A 12,232-nucleotide genomic window follows, 5' to 3' on the forward strand; every position below is an offset into this window, starting at 1 on the left:
GATGATTAGGAAGATGCAAAAGAAAATGAATCCAAGAGGGAGAAGAAGACGGAACGATGAAGAGGCTGGGTGTTATAACATTGCGAGCAGAGAGTTAGAAGAAGAGAGATGGATAATAAAAGGAAGGCAGCACTGTGTCCCTGCTGTGCTTCTCCTGGTCTCTGTAACCATGGTAAAGATGTAAGTGGCCAATTGAGATGGAGTCATTGAGATGGCGTAATTGCAAAATATTTGGTGCTAAAGGCATTGCTTCTTGGAAAGATGCAAACACATTCTCAATCTTTGTCTGCCTCTTATTCAAGTCTGAATCTCACTCACTCTGCTCTGAGTTTCTCGCTCTTTCACAAACACACACAAACACACACACACACACACACACATACATGTTTGCTCACATTCTCAAACACCCACACAGTTAACAGAAAAAAAAAACAAACAAAAAAAAAACACAAGCACTCCCCTCCCTCTCATTTCCTCCTCACTCTCTCGCTCAGTCATCCCTGTTTTAACACTTTGCAGTGGTTGCCAGGAGATGAAAAGCCACAAAAACAGGCGGGTCAGCATGGAAACAGAGGAATGCCGTGGTATTTTCTCCGGGGACCAAAGGATGGCTACATGTGACGTATTACCCTGCTCAAGGCTTAGGCCGTTTCCAGCGTCACGGTTTTAATAAGTTGCGGTTTAAAAACAAGTAAAATATTCCAGCGTCGTGATCATGAGGCTTATATTTCTTTTTATCGTTGTGAGGCAGTCTGTCAACTGTATGTGATGCCTGAAGGGGAGGAGATCCCGAAGAATTGTTCCCTCATTAAAAAAAGAGGATATTAGTAGCAAAAAAAAAAAAAAAAAAAAAAGACATACAGTCAGAGATTGACTACCAGAGTAGAGCAGCTCTTCTCACATCTCAGTACTTGAACAAGTTGAAGCTGGTTCTACATTCAAGGTATCCCACAGTTTAAAAAATGCATTCCTGATGTTTCTCTGGTCTGCGTTGCTACAAGCTGCCAGTCAGCAGTGCGGGGTGCCAGAAGAAGAGGAGTTCCCCTGAATTCCCTCCATGAGCCGGCAGCAAGAAAAACAATGATTGTTTTAAGGTAGCACTTTAAAGAAAAAGAGAGGAAAAAAAGCCTTTTATGTAAGCTACAAGCCTAGCTGAACTAATCTGCTTACTAGTCAAGCAGATGACCCATCTAATTAACCAGCTAGGTGCCATTCTTCAGATAATACAGATCAGCTGGTCTCTGCAAAAGGCACAATTGCTTAGAATGACCAAACTACTTCCCCACATGCACATGTGTTTACAGATGATCTTTCCAAATCATCCTCTGGCTCATCAGTATTTCAGGTGACACTGACTTTAAACTTCATGTCAGTCATTGAAACTAAAACTATATTACTAAAGGTCACACCAGGCATGTTGGACAGCAAAGTTTTACAGCGAAGAAAGGGGGCGACTTAATTAATGTAACTACCAGAATAGAATCCTGTGTTGTTAATTATTGGTCTCTGTCACCGTCATGGATACATTTCTGTAACACACCGAGAGGTGCAAGAAAAACCTTTGCTATACTGGCTGAAAATTACTAATATTAAAGCTGCAACCTCAGCAGCACCAGTGGGGAGTGGTCCTGTGATGCCACAACACAGCACAGGTAATTTCCCTGTTCGCTAGCCATTTAAACCTATGTCAGAACCAAGCTTTGTCACCAAACTGCAAAATTTTAGTGTGTCAACATCAAGATTCCAGCATGTGCCAAAGAATATTGACACTTAGAAGCAAGAGATGTGGAGGGAATGGAAAACTGCTGATTTTCAAATGCAGTTTATTGTGGGGATTCCCCCCAAAATGGACCTTGTTAGCTGCACAGGCTCTATGATTCTTCAATGCAATTTTCAGGAAACAATATTCCTGCTGTTTGGACTAATTAATGTTCTGGAGACGTTGCACTGGTCTTTAAAAAAAACTACTAAACTGGTGTGCATAATTTTGTGGATTAGGGTTTGTATGCTTGTAACAAGTGCCTGTGCTTAATTTACTAAATATTTATGTACTATGTAAAATCAATAAAACGGTCAAAGCTGTTGGAGCAAGTTGAGATCACTAGTTCTTTCCTTGCTCACACTCTCATACTAATCCAAGACATTTACCACATTTTATTTTGACATTAGCAAAGAAAAAACACACCTGCCAGCTATAGATTGCTCTATAGCAGAACTGAGAGGCATCGTCTCCAATTACCCAGAATGCATGACAACTGGCCCCTCCCAATGTGACCTGCCTTCCTTATTTTTATTGGCTTTTGCGTCGGTGGTAATCAGCTCACAGATTCAGACAGGCTCATCAGACAGATCAGACTTGTTCTCCTCCAAGTCGCTGTAGATTCATATTTTTACACGCTAACAGATTTGTGTGCCAACTAGCTATGCTGGATATTCCCCGAATAGTGTAGACTTTGCCCAGCTGGGAATCCGAGGCAAAATCCGGCAAAACAAATTGTTGCATATTGAAGTAACTGCAGGGGACTGCAGTCATAAAAAGAGTGTAATATTTTTCCACAAGGTTCTGGTGCTGCCAGAATGCTAAATGTCGTGTACAGTTAGTGCATCTCACCTTGGAGAGGTCCACTAGTGTGTTGGCCTGATCACTGAGTTTCCTCTGCTCCATTTTGACGCTGCGTAATCTGCAAACAGACGTACGCACAGATAAAGCTCACAAACAGAGGTGAAACCCAGTAAATACACAGTGGTCAGCCCGCAGAGATAATCCCTCAGGATCCACACGACAGCTCTCTGAAGCGTCGGTCACCTTGCTCGGACTGGGTTCATTTTTACCTGCGGTGCCTCTCTGAAAAACGTAAATGTGTGAACACAGTGAGCGCAGGCTAAAACAAATGTAGCCGTCTGCATGAGCTAACTGCAGACGTAGAAGGGAGTGGGACTGGGGTTAATATGAAGGAAAGCTAATGGGAATAAAGCCTTCGGGGAAATAAGCTGCAGGGGATGAAAATTAAATAAATCATCTTACCTCAGTCCAATTATAATCAGAACCTGTTTAACTCTCAAAACACAGCACAATAATTAGTGGTTCAATCTGTGTTTTCATCAAGCCCTGTGGCAGCCTCCATTATAATGCAGGGAAGAGTGATTTTATGAGACTGTTTCCCAGCTACACTGTCAGGTTCCAACCTGGAAAAATCACTTGGTTTAATGTGTTCACCCAAAAATATTACCCTGCTTCATCGCTCGTTGACTTCCCGTCCCCCTTTTTCAGGTCTTGCATGTCAGGATTAACCCCTTCTACGTTACAATTAAGAGTCTTATTCCTCTTGTCTCTGGCTTTTGAGACATTTTTTAACCATTAGAGACAAAAGGAGAGAGGAACACAAAAAGGAAACACATGATTTGAATTTAATAAGAGAACAGAACCGGTTGTGCTATACGTTCATGTTTCATCAGTCCCTACTGTTGAGATGATATAATGAACAGAGAGCCTCTAATGGTACACAACACACTGATTGTGTTTGCCTGGACTGATCTTGCCCTTTAGCAGATAATGAATAACTGTATGTTTGCGTGCGTGCGTGTGCGTGTGTTTGAGTGCGTGTGCAGAGATTAGTGCATTTCATCTGATTATCAGACTGGATTCAAGCTGTGGGCGGATAGAAAGTACAGCTGATTTCAAATGTCTCAGTGGCTTTGCAGCCACAGTGGTGTGCATGCGTTTGTTTGCAGCCGGGCATGGATGCAGGGGAGTACGGAGTGTGGTCTCACTGATGTATGGCCTGCAGGAACTTCCGCTGGTGTTTGCGGACCCTGGAGTGGTCGATCTTCTTCATCAGCTTGGTGTGCTTGTAGATGAGCCAAGTCTCCCTCAGCACATTAGCCGCTGCGTTCTTTATCTGTCTCCAGACAATAAGCACACACATGTAGACATTTATTAGCAACAGGTAGCCCTTGGCAACTGGAGGAGGCAACAGGTTTATCTGCTCTTGTTCTTCTCCTCGTTTTCACTATCGTCTCTGTGCAAAGAAAAAAAAAAAAAATGCACTAAGCCATCGTTTTGTCTTCTCAGAGGCTGCCCCCCATTCTCTGGCAGGCTTGCCAAGGCTTTTTATGTGCGCTTTCATAGCTCTGTCCTTGGGGAGATTGGCAATGAGAGCCAACAGGAGTCTTTCCTTCACACTCCTCTACTGGCTTCCAGCGCCTACAGCGCCTCGCAAAATTATTCATACCACCTTTAGTTTTTTTTTTTTTTATTATTTTTTTTACATGTTACAAACATAAACTTTAATTTGTTTTATTCATACTACAAATGATAGACCAACACAAATTGTGAAACAGAAGGAAGAGAGGAAATTAGTTGAAAATTTTTCAAGAATAAAAATAGAAAAGTGTGGCATAAACTCAACCTGAGTGAGTCTACTCTGTAGAACCGCCTTTTGCATCAATTACAGCTGTAATTCTTTTATATCTGTACCAATTTTCGACATATCAAATCCGAAATGTTTTCCTACTCTTCTTTTGAAAGTACCTCAAGCTTAGTTTGGGTTGCGAGTCTTTTTAGCTCATTGATGAGGCAATTTGAAATTTATTGCAGGGCTGGCTGCATGTTTAAGGTTGTTGTCCTGCCAGAAAGTGAAGCACCGCTACTATGAATATATTTATATTTTTTGTAACTTTGTATATTTATTCTTTATCTCTTGTTTTCTTGCCGCTGTTTCGGTTGCTTGACTGCTTGTTTTTCAGAGCTACAACAACAATACTCATAGAAAACTCTTGAGTATTAAGTTCTTGGAACACATTAGATTATAGATAATGTGTCTGTGAGGTATTTGTTGACTCACATTGGTACAGAAATAGATCTTTCATAAAGTCAACATAGTGCAAAGTAGAACAATACGTCGGACTTTGGCTAAATATGTTCAACCAAAGCTGGAGTAAAACATTTTCTTAATCAAAGTTTGGTGTCTCTTAGTCTCACAGAACCATCATTACAATCTCAGTCCAGATGTTTAAATGCACCTTTTCAGGATTTCCCTGTATTCAGCTCCATCCATCTTCTTGCCAGCTCAGAAAAGCTTCCCTGTTCTCCTGACACTCCTTCCTTTGAATATTGTTTTATAAGACAACACTATTTACTACTTAGGGTGTTTCAGAAAGAAGTTTGTTGTACTGGAAACGATTTGGCTGTTAACGGTTATATTTGTCAAATCAAAAAGGTATAATTATCAACCCACTTCACAGTTATGCACTACTTTCTGTTTGTCTATAATATACATTTCAAAGAAAATGCATTGGCATAATATTAAGATAACAGAACGTGTAAAAAGCCAATGAATGCATCACATTTAATAATAATAAAAAAAAGACTGAATAATGCTACCTGGGTAAAAGAAAAAAAATCACCTCAGTATCATTGGTGTTTATTTAAACCAGGGACTTTCCTTTTAATTGACAACAACCATAGAAAACAATCACAGCTGAAGTGGCTGCTCTTAAACTAGCTGCCAAAGACATTCCTCATCTGAGGAGAAGGGGAATATTGGTCTGATATAATGATGCTATTGCATGAAAGGCTAATGAAAGAAGGCAATTTTTCCTCAGTTTTTCTGCTCAGATGCTGCATTTGTTTTTTATCGGAGGAGTCTCGATGTAGGATTTGGTAAAACAAGCGATTCAAAATGTCAGAGTCTGCCTAAGGCTTGCCCTTGGATCGATAATATTTAACATGAATATCTGATTCATCTGTCGCTATAGGTTGCTACATAATTACAAGGCAAGGGTCTGACATCCAGTGGATTAAAAAAAAAAAAACGGGAGATGGAGAATACAATAGTGAGGAGAGACGGCACAAAGAAAATGTAAGCATGTAAACTGAATGAGAGACTTCAAAGAGATGGAGAAGACTGAACAAAGAACAATTTTCCCCCAGTCTGAAGAGAACAAAAGACCCCGGCAGCCTGGCTAATCAGCACCCATCCACTGTAAGGAGAGCCCCCTCGCAGACACCCACTACATGTTCACACAGAGTCGGCTGCAGATGAGGAGGGTGGAAGGCCACCGCCCCGGGAAAGTGTTTACACTGACCCAGAGGAAGTCAGGTCAAGAAGCACAAAGTCCAACACAACCGATGTTGTTTGAGTGTCAGAACATTTCCAGTTCAAAATTCAACACTTTTTTTTTGACTCAAGTTCAATTCAACATTTTGAGTATTCGAGTCCAAGACATTTATGAAGTTGAGTTTTATTATCTTTGGGTTTCACAACTTGCAAAACAACTAAATGCTGCTTTTTATTTACATATTTTGTTTTTTTTACAAACTTAAATTAACACTGTTTAAATGGCTGTAAAACTTTACAGTTCAGGACTGTAAAATTCTTGCATAGCTCGGTTCTTTCTATACCAGTGCTCGGTTGGGAGCACTATAGCCTTGCAACAAAAAAGTCCTGAGTTCCAGTGCCAGCTTGGGGTCTTTCTGCTTGACGTTTGCATGTTCTCCCTGTGCATGCATGAGTTTTCTCAAGGTACTCCAATAACATGATTATTAAGTTAATTGGTCTTTCTAAATTGTCCATAGGTGTGAGTGTGTGTGTGTGTGTGTGTGTGTGTGTGTGTGTGTGTGTGTGTGCATGATTATTTGTCCTGCATGTCCCTGTAATGGACTGGGAATTTGTCCAGGATATACCCCACCTCTTGTTCAATGACCACTTGAGATAAGCATCAGCTTCCCCCGTGACTGTCCACAGATAAGTGGTCATAGACTTGATGGACTGTATCATCCCCAATCAATAAAGTGTTAAAAGAACAGGTTGAGATATCAGATTCCTGTTTTATTTGTGAAAATTTCCCAAAATATCAGTCATGGCTTTGGTGGCAATCTATATAAGACCCAGTGCATGAATCTAAGGTCCAATTTAAAACCTTAAAACCTATCTAGAGCAGAAGTAAATAACCTTTGCCTCCAGAGTGGCTCTTCAAAAAACTTTCTCCAAATTCAATAAAGAAATGTATTTAAATATAACAAAGACAACTGTTGCAGTTCGTCGATTTGTTTGAATGGAATATCTGCATAGATCGTCCAGTACAAAGGGGAGAAGGAAGAATTATAAACCAGAAATTGCAATGATATTAATGAGATAACTTTCTCAAATCACATTTAAATGCAGCAGATTTATATCTAAATCTTTAGCCAGGTCACTAAACAGCACAATTAGCACTGCTTTCATCTGTAAACCTTTTGGCAGTCAGATATGTCAAGTCATATTCATAATCTGATCAATCAGGGCAGCAGGATTACATTATGATGAATTATGACATGGCCCCTCGTGCAAATAACATTGACTGATTGCCCCAGACCGTTTGTAGTTTCCAGATTTCCTGCAACCACAATTACTGTCCACCCCCGCCGCTGCAGTCTTCATTTTCTCTCTCCTGGGGGAAATGAATGTGGGCAAAGATGGCAGCTCCATTTGCAAGAATAAAAGACTCGACGTGAACCGCTAAGAACACTCCGCAAGAAACCAAACGACGGCAGCGACAGCCGTTCCTTCACCATATGGACCGTCTTTGGGAAACCGTGTTGGGGCCATATGGTCGTGTTGGGTCAAAGATGCATTCTGGCTGCCCCCCTGCGTGGCTCACCTTATGGCAGGTACACGTGAAATCTGTTGATTCAAAGGGTTTCCCACACTGCAGCATGCTAGGATGACATATTGTTGCGTGTAATCAGAATAAATAGAAATGCTGAAAAGATGTCATTATAAACTATACGAAGAACCAAAAGTGCCAAAATTAATGACAATTGCATTTGCCATTCTTTCTTGTTATGTGTTAAGGCATCATTTGTAATGAATACAATTAAATAAATAATATATTTAGTTATAATAATTTAATAATAATGTATCAAATACACAATAAAAATAATTAAAATTGCATATATTTGAGTGTTTATAATTATTTAAATTTTTTTGCACTAAATTCTAACATGAAATAAATTATTAGTGTTGTTTACAAAAGAGACCCTTTTCTCAATAAACATTTAAATTATGAAGTTATTATGTATGCTATGTATTTATTTAGTGTATGTATGAGCTATTTACTAAAAGACATCTTGATGCACTGATATTTATTTATAATAATAACAATTAACTTATGCTGGAATGAAATTAAACTCTATTTGCTTTAAATATAGTTTCTATTTAAATAAAAACAGTGTAAATAAGAAATATGTGTGAACTTTAAAACATTAAGAAAGTCACTCATATCCTCCAATGACCCTCACATGCAAATAAATAGACAAACAAACAGTGCAAGTACCATGGAAACCCCCCATCCATGTGCCACAGTGACACGTGGCTTTACCTGCTGTGACCTTCCCCTCAAAGACATGGCGACAAAGGGAAGAGACAGCTCTCACAGACCTTTAGGCAACCTAATCAGATTACATCTTCACAAACTCGAAAGACAAAAACATCCCAATACATGAGATAAAAAGCAGAACGATTCACTAATTTCACTAAAATGTGAATGATATAATGCATTCGTGTAGTGCTTCTATAAAAAACGAAAGTAAAAATGTGAGGAAACCTTACTGGGGCAAAGCATGATGCACCCATGGTTCGTCACCGTGCGTCTGTTTCAAAAGCGATCCATCTGGTTTAAATGGGAATTAAAAGGCTTTTGAAGAAGCAAGTTATTTTTACAGTGCAGAGTGGAAGCTAGCTTTGGAGAAGTCTTCAGGGGTTAGACTGCTCCCATTTGGCCCGTGGTGTAAACATTGGAAGGCAAATGCAGCACCTCCTCTCTGGCCAAGGCCCAGAGTGCTCTGTGAAAAAAACTCAGAGAGGGGCGAAGCTCTGAACACACCACAGGGAAATGCAAAAGTGCTACGAGTTTTCACATTTTTCATAACTAATTACATAACTTCATCAAAAATATTTGACTTTTGAGCTTTATGTAAATATTACTAAAATGTACTGCATAGATGCAATAATTTCTAAAGGGTAGTATTACATACGGTACGTTTCATTTTACAGTGGACTTTAATAACCCACATATGATCAGTTATGCAAACAGCATAATTTTAAATACACAATATGTATATACTGTACTCCAGATGCAAATGTAATCATTTTGATTTGAAATTTGTGCATCTAGTACATGTTTTTTACATTTGCTGCGATCAGTATTCACAGATTTTTCTGTGTAATGTAACTCCAAATTATTTGCAAAAAATAAAAAAAAAGTTTATTGGTGTATTTTTTTGTACAAAAATGTCTAAAATATCTGAAATACCAAGGCAAAATGCTACTTGACATGCTAGCTGTCAATCTATTCACATATTCTGAGGGCGGTTGTGGCGCCTAATCCCCATGAAACATGGGGCTCCCCTGTATATTTAAAGGTTTCACTGGAACTGTAAGTAGTCAGTTAGTTTTACCTAAAACATTTTTGCTTTGTCAAAAGGAAAAGATCACATTTTGCCTACTCTGCAGAGAGTACGTCCACCTTTTTTAACGTTCAGATTGATTCTCAAGACAGTCCTAGGAATAAAAAAGCCTGTTAAATTTAAAGACACAAATCCAACTCAAGGCGAGAGCTATACTTTCATGTGCACCTTGAACGCGCCACATGAAAAAAGCTGAACTCTTCAAACATGAGCACTTCTCACCTCGCAGACTGCAGGGCTGCATTAACTGTTGTTTAATTAACATTGTTTTAATCCTATCAAAAGGACAGCCGTTGCTTCACTGAGTGCTGAATTGATAAGGTTATTATATCTTTCCTTCATTGTCAGAGGCGCACCGAAAAAAGATGTTCGGATTTCACCATCGCCTTTTGATGCCTGGGTCTAAAAATCTGATCTACAGATAAAAGAGCGCAACTCAAATCAGTTTTGAAGTGCCACGTCAGGTGAGATCAACAAACACACGTTTCATCTAAGAAGAACAAGTTTGTAAAGCAGATGTCTAAGAAAAAGTTGCCTTCCTGCCAAAGGTGACTGGCTAGAGACTATTTCAGGCTGCGGTACAGAGCCACACCCAGGACTCATTACACAGCGACCCCTCGCTCAGATCAGCTGAGCTCTTCCCTCTTTGGCATTTAACTGACATTCTTGTTAATCCTTCAAAGGGAACGAGACTTTCACTGAGGTAGAAAGTCAGTGTGTGCGACATTCAGCCGTTTTTGTGTGTCGGCACATGTACAATTATGGCAGGTTGTAGAATCTATTGTTACATTATTCATTACAAAGCTCCGACTGATTGTGTTCTCTGCGATAATATGACAGAATAGCTCCCGTTGCGTAAATCCACCAGGACGCACCAGCTTTGTTCGCTGGTCTGTAAACGGTAAAGGGCAGGAGATAATTACAGGTGCGTATGTAGTTGAACCTTTGACGGAAATATCAAGAAGGAGCACGCTGCCTGCATGACATCTCCCTTACTCAACTGGCAGCTTCACAAACATTGAGATGAGCTGCTGCAAGAATATTGCCTTTATAATCAACAGCACCATACTGCCTGAGGGACCAGTATAAATCGATTACCTTTTGAGAGCTTTGGGATTTCGGGTCATTTCTTTCGTCTTAATGTCAGAAGCTCATCACAAGGTCCACCACAATGTGTATGTGTGAAACTACCAAGGGAAAGTTTTGATTCAATATAATAAACTCAATGGTTTGGCTGGAAACCCAGATATCTGTCGCCTCCTCGTTCTGGAGGATCCCAAGGCGTTACTGCGTCAGAAGGATCCATGGGTCGTATAACTGCAGCTAACTTCCTGTCTGCCAGCATGGAGGCCACACAGAACAGAGCGATAACCAGACGCCGCTACAGCAGCAGTCCACAACGGGATTGTTTGTTGTACACTGAGGCAATCAGAGACAAAGACATGAGATAAAATATTTAATTAATTACTCGTCCTTATCACAAATGGGGAATTATCAAGACGAAAGTGTTTAGCTGATGTAAAATAGCCAAGGATAGTTTGTGCTATGCAACACTACCTCATTTTACCGCATGTTATTTAAGGTTAATATCTGTCACAGTTACTGTCGTATTTCCTGGAGGATTGAGGGTTTATGGTCCGTTGAACTGTATCCTATCAATACTGTTACAGAAGTGAGTGAATGTTAAGTTTTTTTTACAAATAATGACTTACTACATTCACATAGAGTATTTGTCCTAGGAAGAATGTGTTTGGAGCTACCTAAAGTGATCACTGTTGAAAAGACAAATGCCATTCTGTATATTTGAAAGGTAAATTTTTACTGAAATGAATTCACTTGTTTCTGGCTTTTACATAGATATAACAGTTTGCCTTAAGCAAACTGAGCCATCATCTTGTTAATGTTAATCTGTGTGCTTAAGAACATTTAGCAGACAGAGTGTGAATATATCTAATAACAGACTTAAATTGAATGTTAAAACATTTTGGCATGCAGGACACAGCAGCCGTTGTAACAACATGGCATTGTCCAGGCAGTTTGGTCTTCTTTCAGAAGAGCAGTATGAAAGTGAACCAAACCAAATGAAGATGTGAAATCTTTCACTATTCCCCACCAATCAAGCCGAGACTCCTGGACTGGTTATTCCTTTCCTGCATTATCTCTCGGTCAACATGTGGAGCTGAAAGACACCCTTGGTTTTAAATAACCCGATGACCTAGCACAAAAACAACAAAAGCTTTCAGCTAAAGTGACATAAACAGAGGGACCACAACAATATGGAAAATGAGTTTCTGAAGATAACGCAGCACATCAATCAAAGACGGTAAGATTTACCGTCTCTCCTTTCAAACATAATGAGTTCTGTTTCTGTGTTATCAGTCAGAACCATGAACTCAGTCAAGTGTTTCCAAGATTAATAGTAGCTAAATACAAGTCTTTATTTGCTTTTGAACAATCAGTGACATCTTAAGATGAAAGCGTAGCGTCTCATCACACAGAGAAATATTGCCGACCTTGGAGAATATTGCAAGCATAAAGTTTCACACTGGGACAGATCAAATAGGGAAAGACTCAGAAATAAGTATCCTGTAGGAAAAGTCTGTCGTTTCAAACTAAAATGCAACCAACATGACTGTGTTGATATTATTGCAAATGCACTTAATTTCTAAATGTTTTCCAACAACCACAAAAAAACAACAAACAAACAAACAAAAGAAAAAAAAGAGGTTTTTAAGGAGGGATACATCCTGCTAGGGTGAGTAAAAGGACCAACAAGTAACACAG

At 39.5% G+C, this 12,232-nt stretch overlaps 1 protein-coding gene across 1 annotated transcript in view; it reads right to left on the bottom strand.

The window, feature by feature from the left end:
• LOC103140789 (small conductance calcium-activated potassium channel protein 2-like) overlaps positions 1-12,232 on the bottom strand; it is an 80,078-nt gene that overhangs the window by 2,073 nt on the left and 65,773 nt on the right. Inside the window, exons 8-9 of the mRNA XM_016673417.1 lie at positions 3,772-3,899; positions 2,612-2,681 (exon numbers count right to left, since the gene is read on the bottom strand). Of these exons, the coding sequence (XP_016528903.1) occupies positions 2,612-2,681; positions 3,772-3,899 (198 nt within the window). The remainder of the gene's footprint in view (positions 1-2,611; positions 2,682-3,771; positions 3,900-12,232) is intronic.

The sequence above is a fragment of the Poecilia formosa genome, unplaced genomic scaffold (genome assembly GCF_000485575.1).
Source record: "Poecilia formosa unplaced genomic scaffold, Poecilia_formosa-5.1.2 Scaffold77, whole genome shotgun sequence".
Classification (NCBI taxonomy): domain Eukaryota; kingdom Metazoa; phylum Chordata; class Actinopteri; order Cyprinodontiformes; family Poeciliidae; genus Poecilia; species Poecilia formosa.